General features: G+C 37.0%; 1 protein-coding gene across 15 annotated transcripts in view; it reads right to left on the bottom strand.

Annotated features, from left to right (window-relative positions):
• TLL1 (tolloid like 1) overlaps positions 1–16920 on the bottom strand; it is a 160973-nt gene that overhangs the window by 12506 nt on the left and 131547 nt on the right. For 14 of the 15 annotated variants that reach the window (XM_080591748.1, XM_080591737.1, XM_080591735.1 and 11 more), the window contains 3 exons: positions 11213–11338; positions 9681–9808; positions 2435–2648 (listed from right to left, as the gene is read on the bottom strand). In XM_080591748.1, coding sequence (XP_080447874.1) covers positions 2435–2648; positions 9681–9808; positions 11213–11338 — 468 coding nt within the window. Of the gene's footprint in view, positions 1–2434; positions 2649–9680; positions 9809–11212; positions 11339–13910; positions 14031–16920 lie in introns of all 15 variants that reach the window. The other variant, XM_080591741.1, reaches the window with a different exon arrangement.

Genomic DNA, 16920 nt, shown 5'->3' on the forward strand with positions numbered 1-16920 from the left:
AAATCTCTGCTTCTACACAGGCATAAAATGTGTATGTTGCTTTAGAGCTTGTTTATAACTATTTAAAGAGTTTATAAATTAAATAATAAAGAACTTTACTGTGTCTATCAAGCTGTTGGACAAATGAGATCCTTCAAGCATTTATTTCTCATTGCTATTCTAATTAACTGATTCTTTTTTTCCTTTTAAAGGAAAAAAAAATGATTTTTTAATTTCATTTACTTTATGACCGTTTTATTATTATTTTTGTACTAAAGAAAAAAATATATAGTGAACTGTGACATGTCCTTAAAGAAAATGCATAGCCATACTAGCAGCTGCAGAAAATGGCAATTCCCTTTCACAGAATCACAGAATGGTTTCAGTTGGAAGGGACCTTAAAGGCCACCCAGTTCCAACCCCCCTGCCATTGGCAGGGATGCCACCCACTAGACCAAGTTGCCCAAAGCCCCATCCAACCCAGCCTTAAACAATTCCAGGGGTGTGGCATCCACAGCTTCTCTGGGAAACCTGTGCCAGGGCTTCACCACCCCCTCAGAGTAAAGAATTTCTTCCTTATAAAGAATTTCTTCCTTATTTCTTTGCTCCACCTGGGGAAGTTCGGGAAGTCTTTCTATCCAATCTGTTTTTTTGAATGTTTATCACTTGCTATAGTCTTATCATGTTTCTATTATTATCTGCTAGAAAATAATAATAATAATAAAATACAATGCACCGTTTAAACTCTTGTTGGGTATCTATTCATTGGGCATGAGTCCAAAGCACAGAGGTAAAATTCCTATGGAACAACTGTTTTGGTCTCAAGGCTACAAATTCTGAGTTGTCTCTCATTCAATGGTACTTCAAAGCAGATGCAGGTGATGTGCTGTTCAACTTAGTGAAAATTTCATGCAAAAACAGTCTAGTGAAATAAATATTCTAGCTTAAGGAGGCAAACTTAATAATTTTTACAACTTAAAAACTGGGCAGATTTTATTCTCCAGGCTTTCTCAGAAAAGCACTATTACGCTTGCTCAAAAAGTTTTTGCAGATAAGGCATATAAAATTCAGCACTTTTCAATGGTAGTTTCATAACACCTGTTTCTAACAAGACTTTTGACCTTTTATTATTTACCTTATCATAATTTAACATGAGTAATTATTACTATTTATATCTAATTTTCTGCCTAAGGTAAGTGTTTACTGAGGTGGGGAAGGCAAATAATGACATGTTTGTAAAACAGAATCTTAAACAAGAAAAGCATAAATTGACTGATAGGTGGTTAAGCTTTTCACTTTCCAGGCCCAGATCATGAAGAAAAAAACAGTTCATATACTGTTGCTTACTGCTTTTCCAGGAAAATTAAAAGGGAAATTAAATTTACACAGTTTTAAAATTGTTCTCAACAAAGCAGAAAAAAAATAAGTGTTAAAACTGATGTATGATTAGCTGAGCATTACACATCGACTTGATGAATAATATCAAATGGTATGAACCGTGTCTAGTCACCTTGATTCTCATCTTCCATTAATGACTGCTACCTGTCAGAAAACCTTATGTACTAGAAAAGGTACTTATAAATATTTTCTGCATTAATATCCATTTCCAAATACTGGATGAAAGAAAATGAACTGTTGAAAGTAAAGACAGATATTGAGGAAGAAAAAGTGAAGAAAAACGAAACAACACACAAAAAAACTCGTCTTACAGCAAGCAATGGAAGTTCAGAGATTCAGCACTAGGGGCCACTGTAAGCCAAACAACGTCTGGGAAATAAAGCACACACTGAAAACGTCCTCGTCTATTAATGCAATTGCAAAACACTATTCTCAATTTCTGCAAAACAACAAAACTAAATGCCAAATTTCTAAGAGATTATATTCTTATGGTCTTAAGAAAGTTTTCAGTATTGTTTTTCTTACTGTTCCTTGGCTTGTCTTTCCTTTTTAGCCCTACAGGAAAGTAATAGCTGTTTATACAAAACCCAAACTTTTGTTTAAGTTAGAAGAGGAAAGTAATAGCGGCGCATCTCATGTCCCAGTGAAGTATTGCCATTTAAAATACAATGAAAAGCTATTGAAACTTTTACAAACTAATGAAACCTAGGAAATATTTCTTAGACTGTCTATGCCAACATCATCTTTTTATCAGATTTTGTTTCAAAATCTTTTAATCATTTTCCTATAAAATTATTAAGAAAAAAAAAAGACAAAGCAAGAAGGAGAAAGAGAAAAAGAGAAAGTCAGAAGCAAAGAGATAAAGAAATGACTACAATATTAGAGAATGTTTTTTGCATTCTCTGACTTTTCCAAGTGTTCTTAAGGTTTCATTAGATTTAGTTGTAACATTGTGTTATCTATTAAATCATCCTGTCAGTAAAAAGTAAATGCATGAATATCTTCTACTAAAGAATGAAGGGGAAATTATTAGTAATCCACATCCTGATTTTCTGACCTGTAGAGTGCGTTGCTTGAAAGCCCTTTCTTTGAACTGATGCATCAGAAATAAAGCGAATAAACATTTTATTTCCAGTAGCAATAAGAGGATCTGGTATCTTATTGCCACATAAGCGTCCCAGAATTGGTGATTTTTCACTTTCACCATCAAAAACTTCCAAGTGATCATAGGCACATTCTTGATGTTGTTCTATCTCAAATTCATTGAAGGTCTGGGAAAAAAAATAAAAAGAAAAAGAAAATGAGGCAATGTAGTACTGTATCTATAACGTACATCTGTACTGTTAGCATGTTTCAGAATACAACGTAGATGTAAAGATGACAGATTTAGCATTACTGCTCCCACAACTCTGTAGGTTTGAATCACATACCACTTTTGAGATAGTGGAATAATGATTAAAACTGCCAATTTCCCTTCATATAAAAGGGAATCTTTAGAGTCAATGAGTATCTGTAACAGAATATTAAATCTAGAATACCGTGGCCTTCTTTTGAATGCGTGCCCTTTATAGTATTATTCCAAATTTCACAGAACATTTGAAACAAAGCAAAAAGCAGGAAATCTATTGGTTCCTCAGACAGCAGAGGCCTTGAAACATCTGTGAATCATAATGCTTTTTTTTTTAAACCTCCCTCCACAGCTAAAGCCTTTGAGAATGACCTTTCCACATGACTTGTTATATGTGATAATTATATTTTCTAATCTATTATTCGGAGATGCTATTTTTATTGTTACAACACTAATAATATTTCATGCTGCATCCTTCACGCTAACATCATATTTTTGCTAGTGAAATTACTATGAAAAATAGCAAAATGATTTTGACTATGTTTATTAAAAATAAAAAACACTTTAGCAGACTCTTTCACCCTCCTCACCTCTCCCTAGAAGATTCAAATTGCTGTAATGTTCTGAACACAATGATCACAAACTACTTCATCTCAAATCTGTGATGTGTTTCTTCTACACTTCAAAGCATTTATTTCAGTTTCTGAGCACCTGGGGATTCTCACAGTCTCTATCAGTGCTTACGGAAGCTTGTAAGGACAAATTCAGTTCTATTAAAAATATACATTAAGTGTCCTTTGGAGCAGAGCCTGAGCAACCTACTTTTAAAAACTTATGGCATTTAGATTTCTCAGACTCAGAGTCTCCAACCAAAGGCATTTCCCAAAGGCACATGTCACACCCTATAGAAATTGCTAAAGCAGATATGACTAATACTTGCTTTTCAAATATGGAAGAGTGTCTTCCAAGACTGGACTGTTATCAACAAATTTATTTCAAGACAACAACTAAGAGATTTCAGATGTGGCTTTTTGACCAGGGCTATATCTGAACCTGAGCCCTAAAGATCAAAAAGTTGGTACTTTCCTCTCCTGTGAACACTGAGAATGCATTATACATATGCATTATACATACACGTTTGTGAATTTTCACAAATAACATACAATTCAAGGTGGAATTCAAAATATCATAAAAACACCAAGTAAAAATGCTCTCATAAGTAGTTATATAGCTATTTATAAAAAGAAGAATAAACACAAAACACTAAAGGATTAAGAAGCAATATTTAAAAGAATAAAACTGAACTGTCAGTTACTGAACAAATATTATGCATATATTGAATGCGTAAAATTATTCATTCTACATGGTACAACAAAGGAAATCTGACCTACAGAGTCTCTTGTGGAATTCAGCAAATGTAAAATGTGATGGTAATTTATATTCACAGCCAAAATAATGGAAATATCAACAGCTAAAATATAAAGTCTTTTGCCCAGAAAACCAAAATATTCATAGAATCATAGAATATCCCAAGTTGGAAGGGACCCATAAGGATCATCAAGTCCAACTCCTGGCACCGCACAGGTCTGCCCAAAAGTTTAGACCATGTGACTAAGTGCAGAGTCCAATCTCTTCTTAAATTCAGACGGGCTTGGTGCAGTGACTGCTTCACTGGGGAGCCTGTTCCAGTGTGCAACCACTCTTTCGGTGAAGAACCTCTTCCTGATGTCCAGCCTAAATTTCCCCTGCCTCAGCTTCACACCGTTCCCACAGGTCCTGTCACTGGTGATAACAGAGAATAGGTCACCTGCCTCTCCACTCCCTCTCGCGAGGAAGTTGTAGACTGCGATGAGGTCCCCCCTCAGCCTCCTCTTCTCCAGACTGAACAGGCCCAGTGACCTCAGCCATTCCTCATACGTCTTACCCTCTAGGCCCTTCACCATCTTTGTCGCCCTCCTCTGGACACTCTCCAACAGTTTTACGTCCTTTTTGTACTGTGGTGCCCAGAACTGCACACAGTACTCGAGGTGAGGCCGCACCAGCGCAGAGTAGAGCGGGACAATCCCTTCCCTCGACCGACTAGCAATGCCATGCTTGATGCACCCCAGGATACAATTGGCCCTCCTGGCTGCTAGGGCACACTGCTGGCTCATATTCAACTTGCTGTCAACCACAACCCCCAGATCCCTCTCTGCAGGGCTGCTCTCCAGCGTCTCATCGCCCAGTCTGTACGTATAGCCAGGGTTGCCCTGTCCCAGGTGCAGGACCCGGCACTTGCTTTTGTTAAATTTCATGTGGTTGGTGATCACCCAGCTCCCCAATCTGTCCAGATCCCTCTGCAAGGCCTTTCCACCCTCATCCGAGTCCACAACTCCTCCAAGTTTGGTGTCGTCGGCAAATTTGCTCAGAACACCCTCTAGTCCTACATCCAATTTATAAATCAATAATCATCCTCATTTATAAAAACATTGAAGAGGACTGGCCCTAAAATGGAGCCTTGAGGGACCCCACTAGTGACCATCCACCAGCCAGATGTGGCCCCATTTACCACAACCCTTTGAGCCCTGCCCATCAGCCAATTGCTCACCCATCGTATGAAGGTTTTGCTTAGCTGTATGCTGGACATTTTGTCCAGTAGGATCCTATGGGAAACCGTGTCAAAAGCTTTGCTGAAGTCCAAAAAGATCGCATCAGCTGGTTTCCCTTGATCGACTAGATGGGTGATCTTATCATAAAAGGAAATCAAATTTGTTAGGCAGGACCTACCCCTCATGAACCCATGTTGGCTGGGACCAATGACTGCATTGTCCCCCAGGTGTGCTTCAATAACTTCAAGGATCATCCTCTCCATAATTTTACCAGGCACTGACATGAGATTGACAGGCCTGTAATTGCTAGGGTCTTCTTTCTTACCCTTCTTGAAAATAGGCACAACATTTACCAGCTTCCAGTCCAATGGGACCTCACCAGATTCCCAAGATCGTTGAAAAATAATTGAGAGAGGTCCCGCAATGACGTCTGCCAGCTCTTTAAGCACCCTGGGATGAATCCCATCCGGACCAATGGACTTGTATGGATCCAGGTGGAGAAGCAAATCCTGCACACGTTCAGGGTCGGTTGGGAGTTTGTCATTCCCACCGTCATGGTCCTCCAGCTCAGGGTACCCTGGGTCCCGAAGCCCATCATCAGCGTTGAAGACAGAGGCGAAGAAGGCATTAAACGTCTCTGCTTTGCCTATGTCATTGTCTGTGAGGAGACCCTCCCCATCTAGTAGTGGACCCATGTTTTCTTTGGTTCTCCTTTTTCTGTTCACATATCTAAAAAAACCTTTTTTATTGTCTCCCACAGACATGGCCAGCTTCAATTCTAGTTGGGCTTTGGCCACACGAATTTTCTCCCTACAAACACAAACAGCATCCCTATATTCCTTCATCGTTGCCTGACCCTCCTTCCAGCAGCTGTACACTTTCTTTTTTTGCCTTAGCTCCAGTAGAAGATCCCTGGTCAGCCAGGCCGGCCTTATGCCCCGCTTGCCTGACTTCCGATATTTTGGAATCGCCTGATCAAGCAATCACTCTGTATTCAGAATACAATTTTCAGTTTGTGAAAAGTAGGGAGTGAGAATTGAAAGATACAGTGGCATAGGTTCACTTCACAGGAAACTTGGTGTTTTCTATTAAGGGAAAAAACTGCAGGGGCAGTAAAACCAGCTGTACAGCAGTTCCTCCTGTTGCTCTCAAATTGTTGTCAGCCATCCTATTTTTATGATGAAAAATATATATTGTCATTTATACCTAAATAAAATCCCATGGATTAAAAAAAAAAAGAGAGAGACAGAGAGAGAGAGAGACAGAGAGAGAGAGAGACAGAGAGAGAGAGAGACAGAGAGAGAGAGAGACAGAGAGAGAGAGAGACAGAGAGAGAGAGAGACAGAGAGAGAGAGAGACAGAGAGAGAGAGAGACAGAGAGAGAGAGAGACAGAGAGAGAGAGAGACAGAGAGAGAGAGAGTAAGTCAAATACAGAATTGAGTTAGTCAATTTGGAGTCAACAGCAGTGATAGATGTCATCCAATTTTCCTTTAAAAGGAAAATTACAAATTTTGTCCGTTTCTCATTAGCACAAAAGATTGTTCTCTAGGAAGTGCCTCTCACCATGAACACAACTATTCTTTTTAATATTTGAATCATCACTGAGATTCTTAAACCTGTAGGTAGACAGTACGTTATATTGGGTCCCACAAAGAACAGAATAAAATCCTAAATCCACTGACAGTCTAGCAATTGAGGCTAGAAATTATAAATAGAATCAAAGAAATGTTATTTTAAAGGAAAGGCAAATCTTAATATTAGGTCTTTAAAAAGATCAAAGTAACTAATATTTTCAAACATTCAGAGACAATCTCCTTTTTTTCTTATTCTTTTTAAAGTGGTCAGCTCCTAGCAACAGGCTGTGAACAGGCTTGGTAAGGCAAGAACTAACACAACTTGAAGTTGAACATAACTGAAGAGTTGGTGATAACTTTCTCTCTACTATTTAGTGTCAACAGTGTTCAAAAATAACTTAATGAAGTTGGTAGTAATAATTAAATCACACTTGGCCTTTCCTGGGACAAATACTTTTGAGTACCTACCCCTCCATCACTACAGTTACCACTCTGATTGTCTTGTTAGGGGGAATAGTATTCAGAAGTGTTACGTACAGCTTCTGAACAGCCAGCCTATCTATAGCACTTTACTGACTAGATATGTTGGTGGCACTTATGGATAGCTGCCTGAATGGGATACTTAAGTCTGTCTCTTATAAACATCCGGCTGATTAACTTATGAAAATCTCTCCCTAGTACATACATTTTCAAGGCTGTCTTTATCTTCACATTTCATGTAAAAATTCTGAAGTGCATATTCATTTTTTTCATAGGCTTCTTATTTACACCAAATGCTTAACTTTACCCCTCTCAGGAAGAGGCTTCAGTGATTATCAGAGTGAGAGCAATCACAAGAAAAGATTAGTTTCTGTACACACACATCCCACATCCCTCAGAAAATGAAGCACAGCCTAACAATTCATGTAGTTTGTTAATATAAAGAAATCAATTCTCTTCTTGTTTAATTTGGCTAAGCAAACCATGAGGAGTAAACTTAAATACAGTGTGGAAGTCCAAGAAAAAATATTTATCTATAGTGGAAGTATTGCTTGGTATTAATAATATGGCATTTTGCTGCACTAGACAGATTTTAAAGATATTAATACATACAGCATTTAGTAGACAGAACCCACTGGTTTCACAGAAAAGTGTATTTCAGGCTCTAAATCATGGAGATATTCTTAAAAAAAATTATCTAGGAAAAGTCTATTTTTTCCAATTTCATTGGCAAAATACAATTAAAAAAATAACTTTTAGAATAGATCCATGTGATATTTCAATAAAGAAATATAAATGCTGGAATTCTGCCTGCTGAGGTTAAAAGCACCGAAAAAGCTTTTATAGTAACATGCCTATGCAGATGTCTGGCTGGCTTTGTTATATGCAGCCAGGGTGAAATACTGTTAATTGGCAGTACGGAAGGCCTTCTCAATCAAAAACCTGTTTTTCACCCCTAAATGGGCAGATCACACATACCACTCATTCCCTCACCCCCCCTCTGTATGGATACATTGACCATTTTACTTCTGAAGAACTGGAATCAACAAATGATCTCACATCAGCACCAGTAACAGAGGTTATGGCTGTGTCTAAGGTCAGGAGTTATGAGACGGCAATATCCCTTTCATCCCCATATCAAACTAGGTTATTGCTTCTACCCTTCTGAAGTAGAGACGTATCTCTTAAGTTTATTTGCTCCAAAACATTTGTTAAGTTATCTTTTGTTATGAAGAGAGTCGACTTCCATTTTCATTTTTGTGGCATTTTTGTGTGTACTGCAATTCTTATTTTCATTTGCAAATCTAGCATGTTCACATTGCTAAGTTCTTCAGGACAAAGACTCTGCATACCTGTGCAAATATCAGTGTTTTTTGTTGTTGTTTTTTGTTGTTGTTGTTGTTTTCCTCTACAGGTATTATTGTAGCACATTTGTTTATTGTTTTAACACCTGTAAGGAAGGTTCTGTGCATGGATTCTAAACATCATTTCTTTAGAAACCTAGCCCCCTTTTTTCAGATCAGTGAAAGATATAGAACGATGGGAGGAATTCCTTCACCACTGAACCAAGGAGCCATCTGCCATAGGTATTGCAGAGACAGTCATGCAGCTCTCCCCCAAGTACCAAGAAACACTGCTGAGCTCACAGCAGAGAAGCCTCCTGGACAGGTCCATGTCTTTGGCTTTGTAAAGATGTTACATAACTTCAGCAGGTCTGCAGAGCTCCCTGAGCTCTGCTAGCCTGTCTTCAGCCATCAGAACTGTCTTCAGCCAGCTAGACACAAAGATCACATAACTCTACTTAAGTTGCTCTTCTACCTGTGTTAAAATTTGAAGCCACCTTTAAACGAGAAGTTCAGATTCTTGGGTTTTGGGTCTTTTTTTCCTCTTCAAAAAGTGAAGAATAGAAATGCAAAAGGTGTGTGGAGGGGACTGTTCATAACTTCTAATATTGCTTATTGTATATATTGGAGTTTCTGTAAATGTCTTCTACCGTAATCTTCAAAACTTTGTGCAAATTTTATGAATTGCAACATTGATATACTAAAGTCTCATAGAAGAAAAGGATTCCTCCTGCCCTTTGCTTTGCAGAGTGCAATCATCACAAAGTTTTACTCACAGCTCTGTGACACTGAGCAGCCCCAGTTTGCCAGGAATGGACAGGAGTCAGCATTTTTTTTTTAAAACAGCTTACCTTTGGCTGCAAATTGGATAGTAAAGATGAGTAACAGTTTCAAATCATTGAGTGCAGTCATTTAAGAAGCAGGTTTGGTGGAAGAAATGAGCAAAAGGAAGGGTAGGTAGAAACTCACCAATTTGACTCTCTGCCCAGGGGTGGCACTGATTTCCCAGGTGCACTCCTTTCTGCTGGGATATTTGTCGGGCCAGTTGGGACTCGTGATGATGCCATTGGGACTGTGGATCTTCTGTTCACACTCAGCTATGCCAACAGTAATAGCATCAGTTAGTCTGGGGGTCTATATTCAGAGGTAGCCAGAGAAGTACTCTTGCTTGCCAGGGGACCCACTGAATGGAAAGGATTAGTAGGAAGGCAGCTAAGCACCTTCTTGGTGTGCAGGATTATTTTTCTCCCCTTTATGGCAATTAACCCAGCATGCTTTGATTCGTGAAACATATATTGTTGTTTACAATGGATTACTTTTTTAATAAGTAAATAAATAAACATAAACAAAGTATTGAAATATAATTATTCTGCTAACCCCCCCCCCATTCTGCTTGCATATAAGTATGAGAATCCACATGAGAAATCTTGCCAATCCAACTTCAAATGGTATTTCTTGAACAATTTATTTTTCTCTCTTCTCACTAATTTTCATGCTACTGCTACACAGCAATCATTTTGATTTCTAAACCACAGTTTCTAGGGAAATATATACAACCAGAAAACAGCAAAGACTGAATTGTAAGTATGTACCAAGAACAGCTTAGTCATTCAAATCATAACTGTTTCCAGAAGTGCCTCTCTCAATAAATGAAAAACCTAAAACTTAGAGAAGGCAAGCAAAAAAACCTGCTTCATCCCCTTTTGTCTTTCATTTTTTAACAACATCAATTTGCTTTATAAACATCAGAGAATTATTTGGCAAGAATCTTTTAGAGGAGGCAAGTATCATCCCAACACCAGGCATAATGCAAGCGATTCACAAAGGAAACATGTTCAGTAGCAAATTAGATCCATGCTAGAATACAGCCTTGAGAAATTACAGTAGCTCCTATGATATTGCACATGTACAGTTCATTTGCAGATAATCTAAATTTTACTTAAGTCCCCAAGCCTACTGTTTTCTGAGGTTGCTACGCCTTTAGACAGTAAATGGAAAGAAAGATGCATAGAGACTTGACTGAAATTTGGATTGTCTGAATATGTCCCCTAAAATAAACCCTGAAAGGAGTTTTATGAAGACAGCTACTGTTTCACCACTACTTTGGGGTTCAGCCACTAATGGGAGCAAATCACAACTTTACCAGGCTTCTCTCCAAAAACTCTTGCCCCTCTGTTATGTACTTCATTAGATAAATATTCTGTCACAGCTCTAAATACTCTACACTTCACAGCACTACTAAAAGCAGCACTCCCTGTTTAAGCTGAGTGGCCAATACCTCCAAGTTTTTTAAACCATGTTTCCATGGAACCTCAAACTCAGCCACACACAAGAGCTACGGATGGAGGGAATGAGGGAAGAGGGGCAAGGGAGCAATTAAATCTAAATGCCTATGACTGCATGATCCCATTCTTTCCTTTCTTTTCCTTGGAAAAGAAATATCTGCAAAGATCTTTCTGAAAGAGTTGTATCATCTACTGTCCAAATACCATACTACTTACCCTCCTTGCAGTCATGCTTGTTTTCATGTAGCACAAATCCGTTTCGGCACTGGCAAACATAGCTTCCTACTGTGTTGATGCACTCATGCTGGCAGCCACCATTGTCCTTTGAACACTCATCCTTGTCTAAGAAATACACAACAAGGATGGGTGAGCATTACAGACACCAGTAGTGTTTTTTACCAAAGACAAAAAAGTTTAGCACAGTGGTTGAGACCAGAAAAGGATAAATTAAGGCACAGTCCTTCTCATTTTTTTGGTACCTAACTTCTATCCACTCATTGCTCGGCCTGCACCATGGCACAAATATCCTGCCTCATCTTTCTAAGAAGTGGGGGATAGCTCTCAGGGGAGGGGAACACTAGTAAAACGAACAAGCTAAATCAAAGGAGGTAAGACAGTTAACAGAATTTACTCCTTCAAGTGGTCTAGCTGGTAAAGATTTCATAAATATATCAACCGCTATTTATTTTGGTGAACAATGGGAGTGCAATTTATGGACAACACAAAGTATTACAGCTTTATGCAAATTCCACAACTTAACTGTAGTATCTTGAAAGGCACACAGAGGCCAAGCAAGGTTTCAAGTTCTGCACATTAAAGATGTAAGAAAAGAGTGACTAAACATAAACTTTCTGAATAAGATGATTTTTCTTTCCAGCAGACTGGCAGTGTGCTTTACTTTTAATAAATCTGGACATTAGAGAACATCTTGAAAAGGAAAACATTTCATTGAAAAACATACAAAAGAAACTGGTATTAATTATTTCAAGGAGATCTACAATATAGCATGCAGTTCTGTTTATTAATATATAATCCCTTAAAAGAGCTTTTAGTGTGTTAGAAGTAAAAACAGAAGGTAGGGGAGGAAATATGACCTGCATTAAACAGCTACAAATTCATTGCATGGAAAAAAGCCAAACTAGATTAACAGGCTGTCAGTCAAGGAAGAGGCCTCAGCTGCCACCCTTCTATGTCAGCTGTTGTCATTGGCCAGTCCATTAAGAGAGGCATACTGCTACTGAGATGTCCATATATATATATACACACACACATACATACACCCACATGTGTGTGTGTGTGTATGGTTATATATATTTGTATACATATATATACATACGCACACACAAAACCTGATGTATAAAAATATATACATGTATTATTACATTTGTGTATATACATATATACACACAAACACACCCAAGTATACACATTATCTTACAAACACCATCTCAACACGCAAAAGAGAAGAGGAAAAAGAGGAAAGGAACTATGGTCATCCCAGAGGCCCAGTAGTTGCAGAGCTGGAATGTAGAGCATGCAGCCCCTTCAGCCTCATGTGCCTTGGAAAGCAGCAGTATTATCTTTGAACAAGGTAACATGCGATGTTCAGACTTAGCAGGCACAGTAAGAATTTCTATAGATTACAAACCACTATGGATAATTTAAGACTCTTTTTGTTGTCTTACTAATGTATTTTACTCCCTCCCTTTATAGTTGCTTATATTCAGTAACACAACAAAGAAAGTCTGCATTAAAATTGCGTACACATCAGCTTTATCTGCTAAAATGTATGCAACACTTGACTCATTGACTTGCAGGTGTTTCAGGAAAAATCAATTTCTCCTTGTAATAGATGACAATGATGTAGAACAATCCTGCAAGTCAAACCCAAGTTTCTACTGCATTTTAATCCTGTAAATCTCAAATCTGTTTGCACCAAAAAGTCTTGGAAGCTTTCTGCAGATGTGAACAGAATTTGAAGGTTAAGTAACAGCAGAAAAACATACGTAGCTCCCAGAATCAAACATCCAAAGGCTTATATTAGTTGTCATTTTGATGATGAAAGAAGCATAAAGGCACAAAAATATGCACCTTTATGCACCTTGCAATGCAGGTTTCAAACTGAGGTAGTAAATTCATTCAATTTCAAACAAAATATTTTTCATCTTTGCAAAAGCAAACACTATCATAAATTAATTCCACGTTACAAATGAAGAATAGTAAAAAGCAAATGAGAAATTACACGTAATAGGAAGAAAATGCTTCAGTATTTCCCCCCCTAAGCATAAGTTTAGTTTTCTACCAAAATAACATAATAAATGGAAGGCAAGCTCAAAATGCATTCAAGTTCAACTTCAAGTACAGAGTATGCATGCAAAGTCTGAATAAAAGCCCTCTCTATTTTCACCTTCCACCAAAGCATGAAATAGGGAAAAGTATTTTAACATTAAGTATGCATTCTGTAAAATAATCTCTTAAGAGACAGGTACATAAACAAACAGTCCCATGTTGGACCTCTTCAGAGATGAAATCACTATAAAACAATGGACAGAAGGTAGACTAGAGAAGCTTTGGGACATATCTGAACTACAATAATTATTTGTAGATGGTTAATCAAGGATGCAACTGTTGAACAAGCCTTCCTCACACTTCATAATTTGGAACAGACATTCTGTCAAATTGATTGCCCAGTTTTAAAAATTCATGAAAAAAACAATTAGTCTGTATTAGTTATAGGAACAAATGTTTTGCCATGTAAAAACAAAGCCATTTGTTAGGCTGACAGATGGAAATGAGTCTCCCAGTTTTGAATGGATACTTTCTTTCTTTTTTTCATTTCAGTACCCAGAACATGGAAAGATCCATTCTTAACAAAATGTTAGATTTAAATCATTCAGAGGACAAATGGTCGTACCTCTGAGACCCTCAGAGGCCACCAGTCTGTGAATAATACGTACTCGGCCTGAAGGGACCTGTACCAAGTCCTTGCATGATTCAAAAACAAAAATTTTCTCTTTGCAGGCAGCTTTCTTGTCTGTGGAAAAAAATGTACCAGGATGGCACCAGAGATGAGTTTGTGCTCCAAAACAGATCTGCTCAAGGCTAGAAACATCCTAGGTTTCTCTTTTTAACTTCTTAATGAATTGATACCCAAGAAAAAATGTACCAAACTTCATTTTTATATTATTTTAAATACCACACCTGTTTTGAATGATCATGCAAAGAATCACGTATTTAAATCACACAACTAAAATTCATTATAAATGGAGGCAATTAATGACATTATAACAGGGTATTAAATATACCACTAAAGAAAGTAATTTAAAGAAATGATTAAGCTAGCTTCTCAGAAACATCACAGAACATTTTTTTAATATCTTTTTTTCCTTCCTAGAGTAAATTTACAGAGTTATTGTACACTCCCCTATTCTTATGGGTTAAATAGATAAATAAATCACTGACTTCCAACAAAAGCATAACAGGGGGGAAAGAGAGAGAGGGAGAGAGAGAGAGAGAGAGAGAAGGACAGAAGAGAAGGGGGGAGAGGGGGACACCACACCTCACTTCTGGAAGCTGTTAGTTAGAAGCCTAATATCCAATTCCAAAAATTTTTAGCAAAAGCATTAAAAAATGAATATAGCATGACTCCCTAGTTTCTCCTCTACACCCAAGAAACTGGATTATAAACATGTAACATTCTTCCTGGCAATTAGATAGATAATGGCTCTCAGCTGAGCTTTCTTCAGAACTGTCCCATCGAATGTAAATTTTACAGAATATTAAAAAAAGTTTTTCTCACTTTCCAATAGCACCTGACTGGTTGTTAACACCATTTAACAGCCAAAAACATGATTACATGTCTTCTTATATCAACATAAATAGCTTCCTAGAGCAGGTCATGTGTTGCCCTATGTCAATGTTTGCTTTCACAGTTTATCACATTGGTTTTCAATCACCCCAAAACTGCTTTCTGTCATCTGAGCTGGAGCTGGGCCATACTTTCTCAATTATAGCCAGGGCTGAAGAATTCACCACTAAAAGATCTCCAAAAAAAAAAAAAAAGTTCCTTGGCTCTACTTGAGGAACACAGTACAGTCCTTAACTTTCATATTAATTTGACTTATCTACCTCCCTCCTGCTGACTTTTGCAGATGCCTTTTACTGGTGAATAGACTGCAAAATGCACAGTTCTACTCATCATTGATTTTTTTTTCCCAAGGCTTTGTTATAACTAAATACTTACAAATCCTTCTATTGTGATTTAATTGATAAAATTGTTAAATGCCTTCCAGAAAGTATCCTGTACACCAAGAACTAATATTAACTATTTCTTCGCAGATATAATTCTGAAATTGTGTTCTGAAGATAAGTTTATAAAAAGGCAAGAAATAAAAAGCATCATCAGCTGAACAGTGATCATCTATCAACCCACAAAAGTCAAAACACATGAGGTGAAGTCTCAAGTCCATGCTTAATTGATGGATCAATAGCATATTATGTTCGTATTAAGGAATTCAGGAATAAGAAAATTATAACACTTTCTGACAGTCATGAGTGTTGTGTCCAACTAATTATTCTGAGATGTAAGCCTCATGTTTGAGTTCAAAGTTTGATTTTTCTCAAGCATTACAAAGTTTCTGTTTTGATCAGGAAATATTGTCAAATGTGGTAAGCCAAGTAACACAGAATAATAGAATCTTCTAGAAACAATAACAACCACAAAATCGAGAAAAAAATAAAGAATGTCTGAACTCATGCAATAAGATTAGACATTATAGCAAAAATTCATTATGAAGCATTCAGTAGATTTATATAATTACAAACTCAAAAACTACTTATATCAAGCTATGTTTCTTTGAAGAGGATTAAATACGTTCTGTACTCAGGACATATAACACATTTCTCTTCATTAAAAAACACCTTTCTATTTCTAAACACCTTTCATTTCTATTCATTAAAAACATAAAAAACACCATTAAAAAACAGCCTCAGCTAATGAATTTATTCTGATGATCGATGGAGTCATTTATAACATAGCTTTTTCAATTTACAAGGAAAAAATCTTTTTTCACCTAATAATAATAATAATTCATTCAGAAATGAAAGAGACAAACGAAATAATGATACTGAAGGATTATAACCTGGTGCTTTGAATTGCATGAAATACAGTCCAGCCTTTCCTAAAGATATAGCATTGACCTGAGCTCTTCCTAAGCCACATTCATAATATTAATAGATTATTTAAACAATCACAAATATATATATAAAAAAAAATCAGTGAAAATGAAGTATCACTTTAAGGAGAACCAAAATTTAACTGAACTTAAATGTGTACATGTTCAACAAGTCCACAAGCCATAATTTCTGAACTACAATTCTTACAAATTACAGAACAATTATTGCCAATCTTATCTGCCATAGCTTTACAGATACTGAAAGTACATAACCAACTTACTTACTGGCTACTTTTTGAAGTGGAACATGTCAATATATGTTCTTGTAAGAAGTTGTAATATGTGACAATTCCTGCTGACGCTCCTAGGCCTACATGAAATGACTAGTTGTGTGTTTCTAGGAGGAAGCTCTGTTGTGTGCATATTAACTACAAATACTGAGTAAACCTTGACAAGTCATTGTTAAACTAAAGTATAATTTTAAAACTGTAAGTTACTACTATATGTAAAGACAGATCTGAATAACTACGACCAGAGAAACATGATTGTTAGAGAAGATTATATACTTTAGAGGACAAAAAAGTAGAGGAAAAATAATTTCTTCATAAATCCCTTTTTTTAATTTTCCATCATTCCTTAAGAAAAACATCAAAGAAGTCATAATGGAAAAACATTGGAAGTTGTGAATCTCTAATCTGTTTTGATAGTTATTTTCCTCACTGTCCATCCTTTATACATTCTCTATCACAC

This window comes from Anser brachyrhynchus (assembly GCF_964034855.1).
Source record: "Anser brachyrhynchus genome assembly, chromosome: 4".
Taxonomy (NCBI): domain Eukaryota; kingdom Metazoa; phylum Chordata; class Aves; order Anseriformes; family Anatidae; genus Anser; species Anser brachyrhynchus.